This window comes from Manis javanica, chromosome 12 (genome assembly GCF_040802235.1).
Source record: "Manis javanica isolate MJ-LG chromosome 12, MJ_LKY, whole genome shotgun sequence".
In the NCBI taxonomy this organism is placed as follows: Eukaryota; Metazoa; Chordata; class Mammalia; order Pholidota; family Manidae; genus Manis; species Manis javanica.
In genome coordinates, this window is record NC_133167.1 from 30,911,717 (window position 1) to 30,937,546 (window position 25,830).

Genomic DNA, 25,830 nt, shown 5'->3' on the forward strand with positions numbered 1-25,830 from the left:
ACTATTAGTCCAATCTTGGGTTCTGTGCTTCTGCTGCTGTTTTGTTTCTTCAGGTTTCTTTTGTTCTTATACTCCACATATGAGTGAAATCATTTGGTACTTGTCTTTCTCCGCCTGGCTTATTTCACTTAGCATAATACCCTCTAGCTCCATCCATGTTGTTGCGAATGGTAGGATTTGTTTTTTTCTTATGGCTAAGTAATATACCATTGTGTATATGTACCACATCTTCTTTATCCATTCATCTACTGATGGACATTTAGGTTGCTTCCATACCTTGGCTATTGTAAATAGTGCAGCGATAAACATAGGGGTGCATCTGTCTTTTTTAAAAGGGAGTGCTGCATTCTTGGGGTAAATTCCTATGAGTGGAATTCCTGGGTTAAATGGTATTTCTATTTTGAGAATTTTGAGGAACCTCCATACTGCTTACCACAATGGTTGAACTAATTTACATTCCCATCAGCAGTGAATGAGGGTTCCCCTTTCTCCACAACCTCGCCAACATTTGTTGTTGTTTGTCTTTTGAATGGTGGCCATCCTTACTGGTGTGAGATGACATCTTATTGTGGTTTTCATTTTCATTTCTCTGATGACAAGCAATGTGGAGCACCTTTTCATGTGTCTGTTGGCCATCTGAATTTCTTCTTTAGAGAACTGTAAATTCAGCTCCACTGCCCATTTTTTAATTGGGTTATTTGCTTTTTGTTTGTTGAGGTGTGTGAGCTCTTTATATATTTTGGATGTCAACCCTTTATCGGATCTGTCATTTACGAATATATTCTACCATACTGTAGGATACCTTTTGGTTATATTAATGATGTCCTCTGCTATACAGAAGCTTTTCAGCTTGATATAGTCTCATTTGTTCATTTTTTCGTTTGTTTCCCTTGCCCGGGGAGATATGTTCATGAAGAAGTTGATCATGTTTATGTCCAAGAGATTTTTGCCTAGGTTTTTTTCTAAGAGTCTTATGGTTTCATGACTTACATTCAAGTCTTTGATCCATTTCGAATGTACTTTTCTGTATGGTGTTTGACAGTGATCCAGTTTCATTCTCTTACATGTAGTTGCACAGTGTTGCCAGCACCATCTGTTGAAGAGACTGTCATTTCCCCATTGTATGTCCATGGCCCCTTTATCGAATATTAGTTGACCATATCTGTTTGGGTTAATGTTTGGAGTCTCTATTCTGTTCCACTGGTCTGTAGCTCTGTTCTTGTGCCAGTACCAAATTGTCTTGATTACTGTGGCTTTGTACTAGAGCTTGAAGTTGGGGAGTGAGATCCCCCCCCCACTTTATTCTTCCTTCTTGGGATTGCTTTAGCTATTTGGGATCTTTGGTGTTTCCATATGAATTTTTGAATTATTTGTTCCAATTCAGTGAAGAATGCTGTTGGTAGTTTGATAGGGATTGCATCGAATCTGTATATTGTTTTGGGTAGGATGGCCATTTTAACAATATTAATTCTTCCTAGCCAGGAGCTTGGGATGAGGTTCCATTTGTTAGTGGCCTCTTTAACTTCTCTTAAGAGTGTCTTATAGTTTACAGGGTATAGGTCTTTCACTTCCTTGGTTAGGTTTATTCCTAGGTATTTTATTCTTTTTGATGCTATTGTGAATGGAATTGTCTTCCATATTTCTCTTTCTATTAGTTTATTGTTAGTGTATAGGAAAGCCACAGATTTCGATGGATTAATTTTGTAACATGCAACTTTGCTGAATTCTGATATTAGCTCTAGCAGTTTCGCAGTGGAGTCTTTAGGGTTTCTTATGTACAATCTCATGTCATCTGCAAATAGTGACAGTTTAACTTCTTCTTTACCAATCTGAATTCCTTGTATTTCTTTGTTTTGTCTAATTGCCATGGCTAGGACCTCCAGTACTATGTTAAATAACAGTGGGGATAGTGGAAATCCCTGTCTTGTTCCCAATCACAGAGGAAAAGCTTTCAGCTTCTCGCTGTTCAGTATGATGTTGGCTGTGGGTTTATTATATATGGCCTTTATTATGTTGAGGTACTTGCCCTCTATACCCATTTTGTTGAGAGTTTTTATCATGAATGGATATTGAATTTTATCAAATGCTTTTTCAGCCTCTATGGAGATGATCATGTGGTTTTTGTCTTTTTGTTGATATGGTGGATGATGTTGATGGATTTTCAAATGTTGTACCATCCTTGCATCCCTGAGATGATTCCTATTGGTCATGGTGTATGAGCCTTTTGATGTATTTTTGAATTCGGTTTGCTAATATTTTGTTGAGTATTTTTGCATGTACGTTCATCAGGGATATTGGTCTGTAGTTTTCTTTTTGGTGCGGTGTTTGCCTGGTTTTGGTATTAGGGTGATGTTGGCTTCATAGAATGAGTTTTGGAGTATCTCTCCTCGTCTATTTTTTGGAAAACTTTAAGGAGAAAGGGTATTATATCTTCTCTGTATGTCTGATAAAATTCTGAGGTAAATCCATCTGGCCCAGTGGTTTTGTTCTTTGGTAGTTTTTTGATTACCGCTTCAATTTTGTTGCTGGTAATTGGTCTGCTAAGACTTTCTGTTTCTTTCTGGGTCAGTCTTGGAAGCTTGTATTTTTCTAGGAAGTTGTCCATTTCTCCTACGTTTCCCAGCTTGTTAGCACATAGGTTTTCATAGTACTTGCTAACAATTCTTTGTATTTCTGTGGGGTCCGTTGCGATTTTTCCTTTCTCGTTTATGATTCTGTTGATGTGTGTTGACTCTCTTTTCCTCTTAATATGTCTGGCTAGAGGCTTACCTATTTTTGTTTATTTTCTCGAAGAACCAGCTCTTGGTTTCATTGATTTTTGCTATTGTTTTATTCTTCTCAATTTTATTTATTTCTTCTCTGATCTTTATTATGTCCCTCCTTCTGCTGACCTTAGGCCTCATTTGTTCTTCTTTTTCTAATTTTGATAATTATGACATTAGACCATTCATTTGGGATTGGTCTTCCTTCTTTAAATATGCCTAGATTGCTATATACTTTGCTCTTAGGACTGCTTTTGCTGTATGCCATAGTAGTTGGGGCTTTTTGTTGCTTTCGTTTGTTTTCTATATTGCTGGATCTCCATTTTGAGTTGGTCATTGACCCATTGATTAATTAGGAGCATGTTGTTAAGCCTCCATGTGTTTGTGAGCCTTTTTGCTTTCTTTGTACAATTTATTTCTAGTTTTATGCTTTTGTAGCCTGAAAAGTTGGTTGGTAGGATTTCAATCTCTTGGAATTTACTGAGGCTCTTTTTGTGGCCTAGAATGTGGTCTATTCTGGAGAATGTTCCATGTGCACTTGAGAAGAATGTGTATGCTGTTGCTTTTGGATGTAGAGTTCTATCGATGTCTATTAGGTCCATCTGTTCTAGTGTGTTGTTCAGTGCCTCTGTGTCTACTTATTTTCTGTCTGGTGGATCTGTCCTTCGGAGTGAGTGGTGTGTTGAAGTCTCTCAAAATGAATGCATTGCATTCCATTTCCTCCTTTAGTTCTGTTAGTATTTGTTTCACATATGTTGGTCCTCCTGTATTGGGTGCATATACATTTATTATGATTATATCCTCTTGTTGGACTGAGCCCTTTATCATTATGTAATTTCCTTCTTTGTCTTTTGTTACTTTCTTTATTTTGAAGTCTATTTTGTCTGATACTAGTATTGCAACACCTGCTTTTTTCTCTCTGTTGTTTGCATGAAATATCTTTTTCCACCCCTTGACTTTAAGTCTGTGCATGTCTTTGGGTTTGAGTTGAGTCTCTTGTAAGCAGCATATGGATGGGTCTTGCTTTTTTATCCATTCTATTTCTCTGTGTCTTTTGATTGATGCATTCAGTCCATTTACATTTAGGGTGATTATTGAAAGGTGTGTACTTATTGCCATTGCAGGCTTTAAGTTTGTGATTACCAAAGGTTCAAGGTTAGCTTCTTTACTATCTTACTGTCTAACTTAACTCGCTTATTAAGCTATTATAAACACAGTCTGATAATTCTTTATTTCTCTCCCTTCTTATTCCTCCTCCTCTCTTCTTCATATGTTGGGTGTTTTGTTCTCTGCTCTTTTTAGGAGTGCTCCCATTTAGAGCAGTCCCTGTAAGATGCCCTGTAGAGGTGTTTTGTGGGAGGCAAATTCCCTCAATTTTTGCTTGTCTGGGAATTTTTTAATCCCTCGTTCATATTTAAATGATAATCATGCTGGATACAGTATTCTTGGTTCAAGGCCCTTCTGTTTCATTGCATTAAGTATATCGCACCATTCTCTTCTGGCCTGTAGGGTTTCTGTTGAGAAGTCTGATGATAGCCTGATGGGTGTTCCTTTGTAGGTGACCTTTTTTTTTCTCTCTGGCTGCCTTTAATACTTTGTCCTTGTCTTTGATCTTTGCCATTTTAATTATTATGTGTCTTGGTGTTGCCCTCCTTGGATCCCTTGTCATGGGAGTTCTGTGTACCTCTGTGGTCTGAGAGGCCATTTCCCCCCCCTAGTTTGGGGAAGTTTTCAGCAATTATTTCTTCAAAGACACTTTCCATCCCTTTTTCTCTCTCTTCTTCTTCTGGAACCCCTATAATGCGGATATTGTTCCATTGAGATTGGTCACACAGTTCTCTTAAAATTCTTTCATTCCTGGAGATCCTTTTATCTCTCTCTGCATCAGCTTCTCTGCATTCCTGTTCTCTGTTTTCTAGTCCATTAATGGTCTCTTGCATCTCATCCATTCTGTTTTGAAGTCCTTCCAAAGCTTGTTTTATTTCTGTATTCTCCCTACTTAGTTCTTGCATATTTCTCTGCAAGTCCATAAGCATGGTTATGACTTTTGTTTTGAATTCTTTTTCAGGAATACTGGTTAAATCTATCTCCCCAGGTTCCTTCTCAGGGGAAGATGTTGAAGATGTAGAAGATGTCGAAGCTGTCTCGATTAGTCTTGGCTGGATCAAACTTTTTTGCCTTTTCATGTTGATAGGTCCAGTGGAGTGCTATTGACGTGTCTATCAGCTGGGAGAGTAAAGCCTCTTTCCACTTGATTCCTGGCCTTTCTTTACTGGGACAACTGCAACCCCTCGTGGCTTGTGTTGGGCAATTGCATGTATACTGGGTCTTTGTATCTTGTCTGGCCGGGCCCAGGGGGGTAATGGACAGCGGGCTGTTTGGCTGTTTACCTCCGTGAGGGGTCTCAGAGCTGCTGTCCAGGGGGATAGTGCACCCCGAGATCCCTGGAATTTCCAGCTGCTTGACTGTGACCTGGGATGCTTCTGTCCAGCTGTGGGGTCCATGACCCTTTAAGACTTTCAAAAAGCAGTCGCTTTTCTTTGTCACATGGGCACCGGCATCGGGATCTGTTCACAGGTCCTACTGCCCTGCTTCCCTAGTTTCCAGCACCCCACGCATGCACTGTGTCTGCGCTCTGGTGCGGATGGCTATAGCTGGCTGTTTAGCAGTCCTGGGCTCCCTCTCCCTCCCCGCTCTGACTCGTCTCCTCCCACCGGGAGCTGGGGTGAGGGGCCTTGGGTCCCGCCAGGCCAGGGGTTGTATCTTACCCCTTTCACCAGGCGCTGGGTTCTCACAGGTGTGGATGTAGTCTGGCTGTTGTCCTGTGTCCTCTGGTCTCTCTTTCAGGATTAGTTGTATTTTCAAAAATATATGTTTTTGGGAGGAGATTCCCACTGTCCTACTCATGCCGCCTTCTTGGCTCCGCCCCCACATCTTCTTTTTCCATTCATCTACTGATGGACACTTAAGTTGCTTCCATTTCTTGGTTATTGTAAATACTGTTGTGATAAACATAGGGATGCATCTGTCTTTTTCAAACTGGGCTGCTCCATTCTTAGAGTAAACTCCTAGAAGTGGAATTCCTGGGTCAAATGGTATGTCTATTTTCACCTTTTTGAGGAACATCCATACTGCTTTCCATAATGGTTGAACGAATTTGTATTTCCACTAGCAGTGTAGGAGGGTCCCCCTTTCTTCACAACCTCACCAACATTTGTTGTTGTCTTTTAGATGGTAGCAAGTAAGATGTCCTTACTGGTGTGAGGTGATATCTCACTGAGGTTTTAATATGCATTTCTCTGATAACTAGCGATGTGGAGCATCTTTTCATATGTCTGTTGGCCATCTGAATTTCTTCTTTGGAGAACTGTCTGTTCAGCTCCTTTGCCCATTTTTTAATTGGACTATTTGTTTTTCGTTTGTTGAGATGAATGAGCTCTTTATATATTTTGGATGTCAAGCCTTTATCGGACCTTTCATTTACGTAGGGTACCTTTTTGTTCTATTGATGGTGCCCTTTGCTGTACAGAAGCGGTTCAGTTTGATATAGCCCCACTTGTTCATTTTTGCTTTAGTTTCCCTTGCCTGGGGAAATATGATCATGAAGAAGTCGCTCATGTTTATGTCCAAGAAATTTTTGCCTATGTTATTTTCTAAGAGTTTTATGGTTTCATGACTTACATTCAGGTTTTTGATCCATTTTGAATTTACTTTTGTGTATGGGGTTAGACAGTGATCCAGTTTCATTCTCTTACATGTAGCTGTCCAGTTTTGCCAACACCATTGGTTGAAGAGACTGTCATTTCCCCATTGTATGTCTGTGGCTCCTTTATCGTATATTAATTGACCATATATGTTTGGGTTAATGTTTGGAGTCTCTATTCTGTTCCATTGGTCTGTGGCTCTGTTCTTGTGCCAGTACCAAATTGTCTTGATTATTATGGCTTTGTAGTAGAGCTTAAAGTTGTGGAGTGAGAACCCCCCACTTTATTCTTTCTTCTCAGGATTGCTTTGCTTTGGCTATTCGGGGACTTTGGTGTTTCCATATGAATTTTTGAACTATTTGTTCCAGTTCGTTGAAGAATGTTGGTAATTTGACAGGGAATGCATCAAATCTGTGTATTGCTTTGGCAGTACGGCCTTTTTAACGATATTAATTCTTCCTAGCCATGAGCATGGGATGAGTTTCCATTTGTTAGTGTCTCTTTTAAATTCTCTTAAGAGTGACTTGTAGTTTTCAGGGTATAGGTCTTTCACTTCTTTGGTTAGGTTTATTCCTAGGTATTTTATTCTTTTTGATGCAATTGTGAATGGAATTGTTCCCCTGATTTCTCTTTGTATTGGTTCATTGTTAGTGTATAGGAAAGCCACAGATTTCTGTGTGTTAATTTTGAATCCAGCAACTTTGCAGTATTCCAATATCAGTTCTAGTAGTTTTTGAGTGGAGTCTTAAGGGTTTTTTATGTACAGTATCATGTCATCTGCAAATAGTGACAGTTTAACCTCTTCTTTACCAATCTGGATTCCTTGTATTTCTTTGGTTTGTCTAATTGCCGTGGCTAGGACCTCCAGTACTATGTTAAATAACAGTGGGGAGAGTGGGCATTCCCTGTCTTGTTCCTGATCTCAGAAGAAAAGCTTTCAGCTTCTCGCTGTTCAGTATGATGTTAGCTGTGGGTTTATCATACATGGCCTTTATTATGTTGAGGTATTTGCCGTCTATACCCATTTTGTTGAGAGCTTTTATCATAAATGGATGTTGAATGTTGTCAAATGCTTTGTCAGCATCTATGGAGATGATCATGTGGTTTTTGTCCTTCTTTTTGTTTATGTGGTGGATGATGTTCATGGATTTTTCAAATGTACTATCCTTCCATCTCTGGAATGAATCCCACTTGGTCATAGTGTATGATCCTTTTGATATATTTTTTAATTTGGTTTGCTAATATTTTGTTGAGTGTTTTTGCATCTACTTTCATCAGGGATATTGGTCTGTAATTTTTATTTTTGGTGGAGGCTTTACCTGGTTTTGGTATTAGGGTGATGTTGGCTTCATAAAATGAGTTTGGGAGTATTTCCTCCTCTTCTATTTTTTGGAAAAATTTAAGGAGAATGGGTATTATGTCTTCTCTGTATGTCTAATAAAATTCTGAGGTAAATTCATCTGGCCCATCGATTTTGTTCTTGGGTAGTTTCTTGACTACTTTTTCAATTTCTTTGCTCATAATTGGTTTGTTTAAATTTTGTGTTTCTTCCTTGGTCAGTCTTGGAAGGTTGTATTTTTCTAGGAAGTTGTCCATTTCTTCTAGGTTTTCCAGCTTGTAGCATATAGGTTTTCATAGTAGTCTCTAATAATTCTTTGTATTTCTGTGGAGTCTGTCGTTATTTTTTCTTTCACGTTTCTGCTTCTGTTGATGTGTGTGGATTCTCTTTTTCTCTTAATAAGTTTGGCTAGAGGCTTATCTATTTTGTTCATTTTCTCAAAGAACCAGCTCCTGGTTTCATTAATTTTTTTCTATTTTTTTATTCTTCTCAATTTTGTTCATTTCTTGTCTGATCTTTATTATGTCCCCCCTTCTGCTGATTTTAGGCCTCATTTGTTCTTTTTCCAATTTCAATAATTGTGACGTTATACTATTCATTTGGGATTGTTCTTCCTTCTTTAAGTATGCCTGGATTGCTATATACTTTCCTCTTAAGACTGCTTTCACTGCATCCCACAGAAGTTGGGGCTTTGTGTTGTTGTTGTCATTTGTTTCCATATATTCCTTGATTTGTATTTTACTTTGTTTGTTAATCCATTGTTTATTTATGAGCATGTTGTTAAGACTCCATGTGTTTATGAGCCTCTCTGTCTTCTTTGTACAATTTCTTTCTAGTTTTATATCTTTGTGGTCTGAAAAGATGGTTGGTAGAATTTCAATCTTTTGAAATTTCCTGAGGCTCCGTTTGTGGCCTAGTATGTGGTCTATTCTGGAAAATGTTCCATGTGCACTTGAGAAGAATGTGTATTCTGTTGCTTTTGGATGTAGAGTTTGATAAATGTCTATTAGATCCATCTGTTCTAGTGTGTTGTTCAGTGCCTGTGTGTCCTTACTTATTTTCTGTCTGGTGGATCTATCCTTTGGAGTGAGTGGCATGTTGAAGTCTCCTTAAATGAATGCATTGCATTCTAGTTCCTCCTTTAGTTCTGTTAGTATTTGTTTCACATATGGTGGTGCTCCTGTGTTGGGTGCATATATATTTATAATGGTTATATCCTCTTGTTGGACTGAGCCCTTTATCATTATGTAATGTCCTTCTTTATCTCTTGTTACTTTCTTTGTTTTGAAGTCTATTTTGTCTGATACTAGTACTGCAACACCTGCTTTCTTCTCCCTGTTGTTTGCATGAAATACCTTTTTCCATCCCTTGAGTTTCATTCTGTGCATGTCTTTCAGTTTAAGGTGAGTTTCTTATAAGTAGCATATAGACGGGTCTTGCTTTTTTATCCATTCTATTAGTCTGTGTCTTTTGATTGGTGCATTCAGTCCATTTACATTTAGGGTGATTATTGAAAGATATGTACTTATTGCCATTGCTGGCTTTAGATTCGTGGTTACCAAAGGTTCAAGGTTACCTTCTTTAGTATTTTACTGTCTACCTTAACTCGCTTATTGAGCTGTTATTAACATTGTCTGATGATTCTTTATTTCTCTCCCTTTTTATTCCTCCTTCTCCATTCTTTTTGTTTTGGTTGTTTTACTCTATGCTCTTTTGTGTTTCCTTTAACTGCTTTTGTGGGTAGTTGATTTTATTTTTTGCCTTTAGTTTGTATTTGGTTGTGATTTCATTTTCTTTTCTGTGCTGTGATTTCATTTTCTCTGGTGACATCTATTTAGTCTTAGGAGTGCTCCCATGTAGAGCAGTCCCTCTACAATATCCTGTAGAGGTGTTTTGTGGGAGGCAAATTTCCTCAACTTTTCCTTGTCTGGAAATTGTTTAATCCCTCCTTCATATTTAAATGATAATCTTGCTGGATACAGTATTCTTGGTTCAAGGCCCTTCTGTTTCATTGCATTAAATATATCATGCCATTCTCTTCTGGCCTGTAAGGTTTCTGTTGAGAAGTTTGATGACAGCCTGATGGGTTTTCCTTTGTAGGTGACCTTTTTCCTCTCTCTAGCTGCCTTTAAAACTCTGTCCTTGTCCTTGATCTTTTCCATTTTAATTATTATGCGTATTGGTGTTGTCCTCCTTGGGTCCCTTGTGTTGGGAGTTCTGTGTGCTTTCGTGGTCTGAGAGACTATTTCCTTCCCCAGTTTTGGGAAGTTTTCTGCAATTATTTCTTCAAAGACACTTTCTATCCCTTTTTCTCTCTCTTCTTCTTCTGGTACCCCTACAATGCGGATATTGTTCCTTTTGGATAGGTCACACAGTTCTCTTAATATTGTTTTATTCCTGGAGTTCCTTTTATCTCTCTGTGCGTCAGTTTCTATGTGTTCCTGTTCTCTGGTTTCTATCCCATCAATGGCCTCTTGTATCTTATACATTCTGCTTATAAATCCTTCTAGAGATTGTTTCATTCCTGTAATCTCCCTCCAGATGTCATCCTTTATCTCTTGCATAGTTCTCTACAGGTCCGTCAGCATCGTTATGACCTTTATTTTGAATTCTTTTTCAGGAAGATTGGTTAGGTCTATTACCTTCTCTGGGGTTGCTGTGATTTTGGTCTGTATCAAATTCTTCTGCCTTTTCATGGCAATAGAGGTAGTTGTGCAGATCTGGCGTGTGCGTCAGCTGGGAGATTGCCCCTTCTTGCTGGTTTGTGTCTTTCCTCTCCTGGGAGAACAGCCACCTTTAGCAGCTTGTGCTATGCAGTTGCGTGCAGACGGGGCCTCTAATTCTTGCCTGGCCGCTGTGGAGTTAAACTCTGTGGTTGCTGTGGGCGTGGCCTGCCTCAGTCTGCTGCTCCAATATGGTGGAGCCACGTCAGAGTGGAAACAGGCGGGAGGCTGTTTATCGCCGTGTGGAGCTTACGAGCTGCGCTGCTGCCCAGGGGCTTATGGCGCCTGGAGTTCCACGGGATTCCCATCTGCTGCGGTAAGTGTCCTGGGATGCTTCCGTCCAGCTGTGGGGTCCGTGTCCCTTTAAGACTTTCAAAAAGCACTCGCTTTTCTTTGGCTCAGGGGCCCTGGCTGCAGGGATCTGCTCACAGGTCTTACTGTCCTGTTTCCCTAGCATCCAGCACACCACACTCTGTGTATCCGTGCTCTGGTGCGGATGGCTAGCGTCGGCAATTTAGCAGTCCTGGGCTCCCTCTCCCTCCCCGCTCCGACTCCTCTCCTCCCCCCAGGAGCTGCGGTGAGGGGCACTCGGGTCACGCCAGGCCGCGGCTTGTATCTTACCCCCTTTGTGAGGCGCTGGGTTCTAGCAGGTGTGGATGTAGTCTGGCTGTTGTCCTGTCTTCTGGTCTCTCCTTTAGGAATAGTTGTATTTGTTGTATTTTCAAAAATATATATGGTTTTGGGAGGAGATTTCCGCTGCTCTACTCATGCCGCCATCTTCAGCTTGGCCTCTACCATTATCTTTTTTATATACATACCTTATATATTTATCTTCATAAGATGGTAAACTATTCAAGACATAGTGCCTTATCCTATGTCTTTTGAAGTCCTGGCACCTAATATAAATTCTATAATTTGTACTATTACAAAAAAAGGTTTATTAAAAAATAAAATGAAAACAAAAAGGGTTATCTGAAATAAGTTTTCATTTTAACCTCCATAAACAAAGGAAGAATATTTTGTATCTATTTTCTCTAGTGTCCATTTGTTGTTATAGAAACTCAGATATTTACTAATTACTCAATCAATAAACATTTCCTGAAGATCATCCAAGTACAGCATTATGTTATGTCATAGAGAGACTAAAACAACAAGGTGAGTAAGAAACAGTACTCCAGGCAAGCCCTGCTGAATCAAATGAAAGGTAATTTAAAAAGCAACCTGAAGAAGGAGGAAGAAAAAAAAACCTTCAGGAAAAAAAACCCCTGTAAACCATCAAGTAAAATTATGCTACTATGAAGAACGTTTCTTAAATGTATCAGTATTACCAGTCTTAATCTTACCTGTATTTATGATTTGATTAGTGAGGCTTTTAATAAGAGATGTAGTAACAGGTGCTTCATTGAGAAGGAGTCCCAATCCTGAGTAGCCAACTTCTCTAAGTCGAATACGTTGTTTACTTCGTTCATAAACGTTTGTGCATTTCAACATTTGTTCTATAACCTGGTCATAGTAATATATTCTTCTCAATATAGAGAACTAAGAACAACTTGCCATTTAGGTTAATATTGAATAAAATATTACAGTATAATATTTTTGAGCATTATTTTGTTCCTTAAGCATAAAAAGCAAACAAGCCCAGCACTAATATTGAAGAGTACTCCATATCCATATTAAAGAATGGATTTAAGAAGAAACTAGACTGAAACACATTTGCATTTGCATAATTAATATGTTTAAAACTCTAGTTTAAATATATTTCTCAGCAGATCAAAGAAGTAATTTAAAATTTTATTTAATGTCTAAGGCGTAGATGAAAACAAACCCCTATATCCTGCAAGAGGAACAAAGGTATGTTTGAAAGAGAACAAAGATACTTCAAGATATAGTAATTTATGTAACACTATATAATAGCTATCAAAATAATTTTCAAGAATGAGAAAACATTGACATAATACTTAATATCCATAATGGAAACCCTGTTTGGGCAGCAGGTTTAAAGAGCAGCCTCAGGAGTCACCATAACCAATACTCTAGAGAAACTACATCAGACCATTTTTACTGCACCTTTGCTTTCCAAAGTTTGGGGATTCCAAACATAAGCAATCAAAACTGAATGCCGTAAGAAGACTTTATAATGTAACACTACGATGTAAGAGAAAACAACAGCACAAGGCAATTAGGCATAATGTGTTAAGAGAATAAATCATGAAAAAAAATGTATTTGGCAACAGAAATGTAACTGCCTCCTCTACTTTTAGTTAACAAAACAGGTGGAGTGGTGAATTCAATGAACGTTCAAAGTAACTATTTGTATAGCTTAACATATATTCAATATCCTTTGACCAGTTACTAATTTCTCTGGTCTCAGTTTCTTTATATGTAAAATAAGGATAAGAATATCCACTTCATAAAGTTTTTGCAAGAATTAAGAAAACTAGTATGTGACGAGTGTTTAGTGCTGACAGTGGATGCTACATAAAGTTAGTTATTATTATTAACTAATAAAATGTCTAATCTGCCATGCAGATCCACAGTAAGTCAAAAGGAAGCTGAGAGGTTTTATATTGAGGATGGTATGACAAAGTGAATAATAATTGATTATTATTCACTGAAATAATTGATCAGATTACAATATGTTTTTAAATATGAAAACAAAACCATTAAATGTCTATATCAAAACAAATTAAATAATTTAAAATTAGATAGAAATATATATGAAAAGAATTTACATTCATAAAATGGATATACTATGAGTAAATTCATAAACTCACAAATGCCCCAAAATATAAAAATACTTAATAAATGTTTATACCTTAAAAATGATTTCTCTTAGTCTGTCAGAATACTTTTGGTTTAAGAGCAAGGCATAAAGTATGTCAGCATTTCCTGGTTCAAACAGCAGTAAGAAAAGCTGGCCTCGGGTTGGGCTGGTACGTAGAAGACTGAAGAGTATATCCAAAATTCCAAAGAGCTTTTAAAATTAAACAGCACAAAATAAACAACCACAGTCATATATGGAAGCATAAATAAAAAACCAGAGTTACTTAACTAAATCCTATATACACTAATGTTCTAGCTTAACTAGACTATCTGACGTCTTCTGAAATAGCCCTGGTTTTCTCCCCCATTATGCTTTTAGCTTATTCAATTGCCTTTTGGGTATCTTCTCACTACCCATATACACCTGCTAAACCATACCTATCCCGCTTTATTCATTTGAAAAGCCATTTCTCCCATAAAGCCTTTTCTAGTCTCCTCAACATGTAATACTCTCCTATGAAAATCTCATAGGTCTTTGTATCTCTCTTACAGATATTATCAACCTCTTTTTTGTTTCATAATCACTTATAAACTTCTCATCCATCCCTGACTCCATTAGGCTAACAGTAAGAATGCTAGTTTATTAATTATTATATACCTACAATATCTAGTATTATTTTATGTATATAGTAATTCTTCAATAAAAACTTTTTGAATTGACCAAGAAAGTATCATTAGCAAAAAATCACAGCAAGTGACAATATACCAATCATGAAATAAGATGGCTACTCATTATTCTAAATAACAAGAAGTTTTGAAGTGGACCAACTGTACAAGGACATAGCCTAAGTTAATTCATCTATACAATACTGATTACTAAGTCATGTAACCCCTAATACACAAAGAATATATCATAACAAAGGGCAAAATATTTGAGTTAACATAAATTAACACTGCTCAAATTAGGTGTTGAGAGTGGTATACAAAAATACAGAAAAGGCAGTAAGTACACCACAGTTCTAGTCCCAGGTTTATCAATTGTGTGACTTTTTAAGTCACCTAATATCTCTGAATGTGTATTTCCAAATGTGCAAATGAGAAGAATAATTCCTGGTCTGTATATTACATATCATTGGTTCTTAAATTTAACCTTGCACTAGAATCACCTGGAGGGTTGGTTCAGCAGTACATTTGCATTTCCAACAAGTTCCCAGGTAAAGCTGGTCAGGGCCAATACACTGAGAACCAATGTCTTAAATAGTAGTTCTGAGGTATAAATGAATAACAAAACTATTTTTAAATAGAGGTACATTTACAATTTATTCTTTATAAAAAATTTTTATGAAGAATGTTATTTTAAAATTCATGTTAAAAATCTGCCCAGTAAACTTTGATGATAAATATACATTATGTGTGAAAATAGGTTTCAGAATTGCCAAAGCAACTATTGCCACATACTACATTCTAGCTAATTAAAATATTTGATTGTACTATTTCACTAAACTTTCAGTAGGAGATAATATCTGTTTAACTGTGTAATATTATGTTTGGTGCTATAAACATTTTACTCTTAAAATAAAACATTTATGTTGAAAAGAAGATGATACAACAACTTAAATGTTAAAAAGAAAAGCATAGATTTATCTCAGGCATTAATACCTGTTCTTCTTCACTGACAGCAGCTATGTAACCCATAATACTTTGTATCTCTTCATAAGTTCCACCTTTGCACAGAAAATATTTAATGAGCCCATACAAAGAAGTCCTTATTGTTCGAATATCATCTAGAGACAGCTCACTATATTTGCAATCACTCCTAAAAGAAAAAGTGCAAAAATTGAAATTTTAAATTTGTATATTTTTGTGATTTTATATAAAAGAATTGTAAGTTTTAAAAAAGGTGTTTCTCAGCAGTACACTCACAGATACTGAGAAGTGACTAATGGTTTACCAAGGGGGAGCATTGGGGCCGGTTGGGGGGAAGGTGACAGGATAAAGGGGCACAATTATTCGCAATCACAATGTAAGTTGGTCATGGGGATGGCAGTACAGCATAGAGAATATGGTCAATAATTCTGTAACATCTTTCTATATTGACAGATAGTAACCACACTAGAAGGGATGAGGATTTAATAATTTGGGTAAACTGCTGAACCACTGTGTTTGTTGTACATCCAAAACCAATATAAGATTGTATATCAACAATACTTTATTTTTAAAAAATGTGTTTCTTTGTAATTATTAGAATTCATGGTTATCTTTGGCTTCTTTTTCTTTTTAAAGGAAAATCTTTTGAAGTTAGGGGTTACAATGACAAAGATATAAATTGTTAAAACAACTTATATTTATGCAACACTCACTATGTGGCAGACATAGTTCTAAGTGCTTTGAATGTTATTCATTTAATTTAATCCTCAAAACAGCCATAGGATGTCACAATTTTATTATCTCCTTGTCAAAGACCAGAAAATGTTAGGCATGGGAAAGTTGAGTAAGTTTTCTATGGCTAGACAATGAAACACAATATTCAAACCCAGTGAATGTGATCCACCATTTATCACTTTAAATTCCACACTAACCTGCCTGTCTTAAGTTAAAGGACATTAGAATTGCTGGGAAATAAACAATCTAGATATTCCAATCAAGTAGGACACAGAAAAATATATCAAACTTTGGGAAGGAGCGAAGATACCATACCCATAATAAATCCTAAGTGTATCTAAGAGAAACTGCACACCATACTTCTTTCGGAAAACTCTCCTGCTGTCTTTGATGATGGTGGAAAGGTATTGGATATGACCTAAAATAGAAAATTCACTCTTATATGATATACTTAAAATAAATCACTTAAGTAGCTATAAATTTCTAAAAACAACTATAAAATTTTATCTAACAGCCTGCTCTCACCAATTCGAAAGGGAAAATCTCCACGATTCCAAATACGGAAATCAAAGAGTAAATACTGATAAATTTGTTGTAGGAGCTGTAAATTTTTCTCCAATGACACCTGTTCAATTAGTAATTGGACTGCCATCAATACATTAACATCCATCAAGGTGCTTGGCACCTGAAATCCAAACAGAAGAGGGTTCTGTAAAGTTCAGTTTAAATAATTGTCACTAAGCTATAATTTCCAGTGATTAATCCAGAACATCTACCAAATATAAAAATCTTGGTTAGAAAAATATGAACTTAAACATTAATTTGGATATAATGTTAGAACATATCTTCCTGGTGTCATATTCTTAAAATAGTCTTAAATTTATCAAATATCCCAAATACCAGTGCTAACAAGCAAGGTCCTGTATATTGAAGATTTTATATTATTATGTAAGATAGTAATTCTTACACAAAGATGAGTCAAAGTAAGTTTTTTAAATCTGCTTTTGAAATAAATTATATCCACTAATGTAACTTAAGCTATAATAGTGTAATTGAAAAAGCACGTATTAGGAAGAAAAAAATCTCAACACAAACTGCTGATTATAGTCAGCCATATCTACATAATGTTTGAGAATCTTACCTTCTGAAGTAAGGCACCAAGGGTAGCTACTCCGTGGGAGTGAATAAGATTGTCCTGGTTGATAGGATGTCTTTGAATAAAGTGTTTCACAATCAAGATAAATGTTGCAATTAAATTTCTCTCTAGTCTTGACTCTGAGGAATTGTGAACATGTCATTAATTACTGTGATTACTCTAATAGCTTATATCATATTTTCTATATCATAATGCATACTGTTAACAAAGAATCTGGTTCAGCAATTTGCCTCCAAAGGTCACTTGCAGAATGCAAATAGCAGAGAAAGTAGCAATTGCATACTATATACTTATATGTACATGTAAAGGATTGCTTCAAGGATTAAGTAAGCTATTATATTAACAATGCTGTCATAGTTCCACTAAGAGTATAAACTAAGGATAGTCAAGAGTAAATAACAATCTTAGGTTCTTTGACCAAAGTATTATGAATTTTCTGAACTTCATTAGTAAAATTAGGGATGGGCTGCTTCAGCTAGAATAAAGTTTCTACAGTGGCAAAACATTTCAATCTATTCTTCAACTAATTTTCAAATTTCTCAGTGACTATTTTGTGTTAATTTCATTTTAATACCTGAAGCCTTTATTGAAGTCAATACCACCCAATCTCCATCTACAGGTGTTATCAGTTCAGAAACTGTGCTTTCATTCATTCCTTCAGCAATCTGTCTTTCACTAAAGTGGGTGATTTGTTCCAATAGAGGAAAGAGTACATTTAATCCACCTATGCAATTTATGGTGTCCTGAAAAAGAAAATTAAAATTTTTAATGTTATAAAACAAGGGAAATTTTTTCATTTAACATACACACAGCACGTATGAGATTACAATTTACTAAACTTCAGGCAATGAACAGGATACCCTAAGCTCAAGGAACCCTTGTTTGGACAGATGCTTTAAAGAGTGGCCTCCTGGGTCACCATAACCAATACTCAAGAGAGATTATGTCAGACCATTTTTACTGCAACTTTTTTTGCCAAAGTTTTAGGATTCCAAACACAGGGAACCCAAACATAACCCCATAAGTAGAATTCATAATGTAACACTAATGATGTAAGAGGGAACAAATGTCACAAGGCAATTAGGCATAATGAATAGAAGAATAAATCACACATATGGAAAAAGAATGCTTTTGGTGGTAGAAATATGACTGACTCCTGTACTTTTAGTTAACAAAAAAGGTGGAGTGGACATTCAAAGTGACTATTTTGGATAATTTATAGAATATATTCAATATCCTTTGATATTACTAATCTCTCTGGCTTCAGTTTCTTTATGTGTAAAATGAGTATAATAGTAATTCTCACTCTGTAAGGTTGCTCCAAGGATTAACTAGGCTAATATATTAAAAGTGCTTGGTGCCTGGCAAACACTGGGTGCTACATAACATTAACTATTATTAACTGCTTAAATGTTAACTGATGAACTGACATGTAGACTCAGCTTTATTCTGTAAACTACTTTTCCATATTCTTTGCCTGTTTTTCATACTGATTTTTTAAGAACATCATGTAGTAAGTAAAGTAGCTTTTTGGATGACAAGTTTTTTTCTTCCAGTTGACATTTAACTGTTTGTATCTTTGATTTTGCTGCATTATAATAATACAATGTATTTTTCTCAATTACATTCCTTTTTTATTTCCACACATCTGTAACTCAAAGTAAGAAATACTTCTTTGATATTCAACTATAATGTATAGCACAAATAATTAGCTTTCTATATATAAGTAAGAGATAGAACTAGCCTTGTAAAACCAATCCTTCAAGTGACAGCAAAAGTTTAATTTACCAATGGGCAAAGGTCATAAGTCTTATTTTGTTAAGAGACAAAAGAATAAGTGGCCTTGTCTCAAGGTCAAAGAGAAATGCTTTATACCACATGAATAACATGAGATTAACATTAATCAATGGATTCATTTTTCTATAGGAATTATCCTAATGTCTATTCCCTTGAAACAATAAGCATATTTAATTAGTGTTAGTGACCATATAACTATCTATATATTTCTTTTGATTTTACTTAAGCTATAATTTCTATTTAAGTTATCTTTTAAGGAAACACTCTACTTTAGAAATACGGCACCTCTGGCTTTCATATTAATCTAACCTTCATTAATTTAATCAGTCAGTCAACAATGTTATTGCATATCCCTCTGCCAGACACTGAGGAGAAAAGCAGCAGTCCCTCCTTCAAAGTTCTTAAGGACTACTGAAGAGTCAAGCAAGCAAACAGTTGATATTCGCCAGAGTAAGTGAAATGACAAAGTACTACAGGTACCCAGGACAAGAGTAGGGAACTCTGCCTTGATGAATAAGCAGAGGCCTTTAGATACAAGTAAAGACATTGTGTCTAGCTGAGACATAAATATAAGGCACATGAAAAAGGCAGATAAAATGTGATACAACCAGAGAGGGATGTGGGGAAGAGGAACATTATTTACCCTTAACCTCAGAGAGAGGAAAGATCTGAGTTTGCTTAAAGTTTAAAACTGATAGACAGGAGACTGGCAGGGAGAAGCAAAAGATGAAGGAGAAAAAGTATCATCAATGAAGTCTTGAAGGTCAGGAAGGGTTGAAAACTCATAGTTTTACAGATTAAATACTTAAAAGTGGAGCAATGGACCAAGGCAGTATAACTTTCTCATGGAAACTGTAGGCTCATGGCATAGCTTAAGATGATAACTTTCAAGCAAATCAGTCATTCAACTACTTATTTATCCTTCAAATTGTGTTTCTTGCCCACAAACATCTTAACTGAAATCTATTATTCAGATCAATCTGGTGGTGCTTAGAAGATAAACTCTTTAAAAGAAACAGTAAATTTATATAATATGTTGCCCATCATTAGCTTACCTTAATGTCCCAATTCACTACTTTGTTTCCTGTTAATCTTCCATGCAAACAATTAGTAGATAAATCAAGACAGATTGAATTTTTGCAAGCCTATGAATAAAAGAAAAGTACGGCAAAGCTAGGCATGAGGATAAAACAAAAGCTTAATTACACTGCAGTATTTCACTATAACTTAAAAAGGTATATAGCACAGTCAATGATAACTAAAAGTAAGTTTAGTATTACTATTCTGTCTCTTAAGAGAATCAGAGCCTAGATTCTAAAGCACTCATTCACCAAAAGCAGATCTCTGCTGCTTGTCATCTGACAGGTGAGCTATAGCTAGAACTTAGTCATCAATCACACAGTTTAAACTTTTTTCTCTTTTAAACCAGTATACACAAACAGGTTTTTGACTTTTCAAAAAATTCAATTTTTTATTTCCATTAGTATTTCCCTAGCCACAATTTCCTGATACACATAAAATGTGTGCTTAAAATGTGAGTTAAAGAAATCAGAACAGAAGAATATATCACGATACGAAAATCCAATCCCCAGCATAAGACACTGTTTTCCTTCATCTCACAGACTGACATTTCTGGTTACATTCATATTAAGAGTGCAGTCTGCATTTCTAGAAATTGTTGAAGTTATCTGAACTTTCCATAAAGGATCACAAAGCATGTAACTTTACGTTCAATCTGTGAATTTACAGGTAATGATGCATCCTTGAATCTTATCCCCATTCTGAAAGAAAATAAGGAAATCTACATATTTTAGCACAGATGATGTAGCTGTTTCTGTCCTCTTAGGGCAACTGAGAAAAACTGCTTTAATAAAACAAATGTAAACTGAGTTTAGATTTAACTCAATTACATCAGTCTCAGAGATAGAAATGGCTCTCTTGTTACTACCTTGATTTGGGTATTGTGTATCTATGAGCGCTCCTCATACAATAAATCTCGTAATGGTATGACGCCCTCCAGTCTCGTATCCCTCCAACCCAATTTTCACACTGCAGCTTGAAACCTTTTTCTAAAATGCAAACCTGATCATACTCCTCTTCTGCTTAAAATCCTATCCATTGCCTACTATTTAGCCTTGCATGGGAAGTTTGCTATGATCTAGACTCCACTTGCACTCCAATCTCATTTCCTGCCATCTCCTCTTCCTGCTTGCTTAATGCCCTGTACTCAAATACATATAGAACCTGATTTTATAGTCAATGTCTTTCTAAGTGCTTTTTGCTGTACCTGGCACATCCCTCCTCAACTTTGTATTTTAAAATGCAAATAAAACCATATTTTCTATAATCTTCTAGCCTCCTAGAAGAACCAGCCACTCTCCTTTGTACCCTCACTGTATTTTGAACATAATTTCAACACAGAAATATTTATATAGTGTTTAAGGATACGCTTTAAACAGACTGGGTCCTAACTCCAGCATTACCATTCACTAGAATTATGATGTTAGGCAAGTTATTTATCCTTACTCAGCCTCAGAAAATTAGAGCTTAAAAGATATAGATAATACCATATACTCCTTAAGACTATTTGTGAAATAGTCTTATTTCACTATTTGTGAAAATTAAATGAAATAAAAAATGTAAAGCTTTAGCACAGTGCTTAGTATACTGCAAACACCCACTAATTGGTAGCTAAAAAAAAAGTGCTCATAAAATTATATTACACTTACTTTTTTAGATATTTACTTTACTTTAGATTGTATGTTTCTTAAAGCCATAGAAAGTAATTTATTCAGCTCTGTATCCTAAAGGTTCAGGCCAATTTTTAGCACAAAGAAGACACTAAAAGATCTGTAAACAAATGGGTAGACACCTCCTACAAATGAGTACAAAAATGAGAAACTGCTGTCTGTCAAAAAAGCCTCTAGAGCAGCTTTTTCTAAACTAGCATTTGTCAATAAGAGATAAATAACATACTGTGTTCTATGCCCAAATAACTGGTGAAAAAATAGGATAAAAAAAGTAAACTAGTTTTAATAACAAGATTTTTCAAGTGTATCATCCATCTCCAAGAGCGATATAGAGAATACAACATTCGCCCAAACTTATTTGACCACAGAATCCTGATATCGTGATATATCACAAGTTTTAAGAAATATTCCTCCAATAAACTGTTTTATTGTGTATATTTGTCATACTGGGTTTCTTGAGGGAAAACATTAATAGCTATTTTTTTAATATTACAGAATTTTTACTTTCAATAGTAAAAATTCAACCTTAATGTTATCAAACTCAGTTACTTTGAAAAGAAAATATGACCTTAATGACAAAAGACCCAGATAGCTACCATGTCTAGAGCATGCCACCGAATATATCAGTGAGATTAAGTTCAATTATTTCCTATCTACCTATACTAGATAACTGAAATGAATAAGTATAAGATAAAGTCCCTGCAAAGAAATGACAGAAAATCTAGTATAGTGAACAAACATATATCTTCGGTAAAAGTTAGTAATACAAAAAGCAAAGAAACAAAAAATAAGAGACTCAAGAGACATTATATATAACAAATGCTATGCATGAACTTCAAATAGGTTCACGATTGAATTTTTACAAGGCTCAAAGGAAATATTTTTGGGAAAACTGGGAAAATCTGAATGTGGGTTATATAATAACTATAGATAATTTTCTTACATAGGTTAAGATTATGTAGAAATATTTAGGGGTAAAGTATCTTGATAACTATGTCAACATATTTCACAAATGATTTGAGAAAAGTTCACAAATGTGGCAAAATGTTAATAACTGGTGAATTTAGGTGCAGAATATACAGTATTTCCTTTTACCATTCTTATAACTTCCCCCTAGTTTGAAATTAATCAAAATAAAAAGTTAGGGAAAAATACAAATAATAGGACACAAAGTATTCAAAGTAATAAATTATGACCATTTATTAGCTGGGTAAACCAGAAAGAAAATTCTGTAGTGTATAATCTCACACAATAAATGTATTTTCTGGGTCAATGTAAAATTGAGTATACTGAAGGTAACTGATACTGTTGTTTATGCCACAACTCCCTTTTATTCCTCCCAGTTCTCCTTTGATCTTTCCTTCAGCTCTTGCTGACTTCAATTGCTTTCACTAGATAGGCCCTTGAAGAAAAAAGGGCTAGACAGGCTATACTTGTAAGATAGTTTCTTTTTTCTCAAAACAGAAAAAAAAACATTTCAATTTTTTGTTTTCTTGCTAGCATCACATTTTCAAAAATGAGAAAATGTTGAGCATAATTCTGTTTCACATCTTCTCTCAATAAAGTAGAATAATACAAATATAAAATGATTCATTTACTGGAGAATATTCATTAGTACAAACTCTCACTAAAATTATTCCCATTCAAACTATTGGTATGGCATAATGATAACATCTGAATCCTAGCTGAGAGGTGCACCTTAATTTTTACTGCATCATATTCCTTCGAAAAATTAATATATTTTAAAATGGCAATTCAAGCTCTTCCTCAATACCTACTGAAATGATGAAAAGAATAAAAAAAAAATCTTAGTCCAGAGCATAGTTAACAACTAGATGCACAATCCATGCATTTACTCTAACCTTTGCAGTGTAGTGAAGAAGGACGTTACCAGGCAGGTCAGCCATGTCAGACTCTTGAAACTTCCAAGGGCTTAAACAGTTTGGACCTGAAAATTATTTATACACACATATACACACATATCATTGAATACATATGGCCTCCTTGGTTCTGTGTAATCAGAGCAAAACTTAAAATTAAGCTGTTTCAAGCTACGCAAATAACACAGTTAAAACATATTAGCGAAAAGGTATTTTATTTTTATATCACCTCCAATTTATCCAAAACCTAGAAAAGTTGGGGTGTGGTTCAATTTCCACTATAAAAAGGAAATTTTGCATAGTATTAAAAAGCTAACATTAAATATAACAAAGTTTGTCTATTAATTTATTTAATGTAAACCAATTCAAATTTAAGATAAAATAGCAAAATAATCTATCAATAATGTGAACAGATTTCACAGAAGCAGAATAGTAAATAATTAGGAAAAAAATTCTTGACTTTCCTAAAAGAAAAAAAAAATCAAAGAAATGAATCAAAAGTTTCATTTTACATTTAAAAAAATGGAGAAAACAATACTGACCATTCCACCTGAATGAATCTGTGACAAAACTTGTGTACTTAGGTATTACCTGTAGGTACTATGAATTGGTGTATCCCTTCTGGAAACTAATTAGGCAACATATACGGAGAGTCACAAAGTATTCACACCCTGTGAATATTTATCTTGGGAACTTATTATAAGTAAAGCCACCAAAATAAGAAATAAAAACTAAGTATAACAGCTCATATTTAATATTTGAATTTTATACCAATATTAAAAATTATAAACAACCTAAGTAAATAATGTAGTATGAATACAATGAAATATTATGTGGCCATTAAAAAGATCGTTATGAAGACTATATAACAAATATTATTTATAATAAATTATAGTAGGAAGAATTATAAGAACAAAATCCAAAGTAAATGTCTATACTATATGACTTATTAAATTGGAATTTATTGAGATTATAGATCATCTTCAAATACTTTTGGTGAGTTTGAAAGTGTAAGGTTCTTAAATAAACTTTGAAACTTTGGACATTGCCATTTATCTCAAAACACTCATGTACAGTTGATCCTTTAGCAATGCAAGCATTAGGGTCATTGACCAATCCTCTCCCTCCCACAGTCAAAAATCTGTGTAACTTTTAACTCCCCCAAAACTTAACTACTAATAGCCTATTGTTGACTGGAAGCCTTACTGATAACATAAACAGTCAATTAACACAAATTTTGTATATGTAGTATGTCCTAAATCCTTACAATAAAGTAAGCCAGAGAAAAGAAAATGTTTTTTCAGGGAAACAAAAGCAAAAATAAACAAGTGGGACTACATCAACCCAAAAGGCTGCTGCCCAGCAAAGGAAACCATCAACAAAACAAAAAAACCAACCAACTCTAGGGGAGAGAAAAATTGCAAAGATATATTTGACAAAGGGATAATATCCAAAATATATAGAGAATTCATACAACTCAACACCAACAAGTAACCTGATTAAAAAACGGGCGGAGGACCTGAATAGACATTTTTCCAAAGAAGACATACAGATGGCTAATAGGCCCATGAAAGATGCTCAACATCACTAATCACAAGGGAAATGCAAATCAAATCCACAATGAGTTACCACCTCATGCCAGTCACAATGGCTACGATCCAAAAGACAAGAAATAACAAGTGGTTGGCAAGTGTATACTTCAATAGGGTATACGTCAAGTGCATACTTCAATAAAGGAAAAAAAAAACGAAATAACATGTTTTTCCAAACTACTGCAAATCTCCAAAAACATTTCCAATATATTTACTGGAAAAAATCCACATATAAGTGGACCCATGCAGTTCAAATCTGTGTTGTTCAAGAATCAACTATAATCTAAAAAAGACATATGTGACAAATAGTTTTCTGAAGAATTAATATACACAACTACTTAAAGGCTTAACTCCTGAACATCTCACTAGAATTTAGATACAATTTTGGAAACAGTTATGATCCAGTAACAATTAGAGTATATCTTTAAAATCATAGCCAAAAGAAAAAGAAAACGCCAAAACAAAAACGGTTGTAATCTTACCCAAGGTCTCCTAACTCTACTACTTTTCTGAATTCTTCAGATCTATTAATATAAACTATCAAAATGATAAAATTTAAAACAAGACTCTCATGATTTTGGAATGAGTCATGTGATTTCTTATGAACACAGGCTTATATTTTGTTTCATCAATTTTTTAAAAATCTCTCAAAAGTACTGGCAGTATTATGGAATGAATTATGTCCCCATCTCAAAAAAAAAAATTCAGATATTGAAGCTGTAACTCACAATGTGACTGTATTTGGAGACAGGGCCTTAAAGGAGAGAATTAAAATTAAGGTTACATGATGCTAGTAGGATCACCTGTAAAAGAAGAGACACCAGAGATACCTCTCTTTGCACACAACTAGAGGAGAGATGCCATCTGAGGACACAGGGAGAAGATAGCCATCTATAAGCCAGGGAGAAAATCCTCACCAGAAACTGACCCTAGTGGAAATCTGATCTTGGAATTCAAGCTTCTAGAATTATAAGAAAATAAA

General features: G+C 35.2%; 1 protein-coding gene across 3 annotated transcripts in view; it reads right to left on the minus strand.

Moving 5' to 3' along the window:
• The window catches only part of NBEAL1 (neurobeachin like 1), a 241,124-nt gene that overhangs the window by 119,182 nt on the left and 96,112 nt on the right, over positions 1–25,830 (minus strand). For all 3 annotated transcript variants that reach the window (XM_073218321.1, XM_073218319.1, XM_073218320.1), the window contains 9 exons: positions 23,239–23,324; positions 19,682–19,771; positions 17,404–17,572; positions 16,815–16,948; positions 16,199–16,358; positions 15,989–16,091; positions 14,951–15,107; positions 13,344–13,502; positions 11,872–12,031 (listed from right to left, as the gene is read on the minus strand). In XM_073218321.1, coding sequence (XP_073074422.1) covers positions 11,872–12,031; positions 13,344–13,502; positions 14,951–15,107; positions 15,989–16,091; positions 16,199–16,358; positions 16,815–16,948; positions 17,404–17,572; positions 19,682–19,771; positions 23,239–23,324 — 1,218 coding nt within the window. The remainder of the gene's footprint in view (positions 1–11,871; positions 12,032–13,343; positions 13,503–14,950; positions 15,108–15,988; positions 16,092–16,198; positions 16,359–16,814; positions 16,949–17,403; positions 17,573–19,681; positions 19,772–23,238; positions 23,325–25,830) is intronic.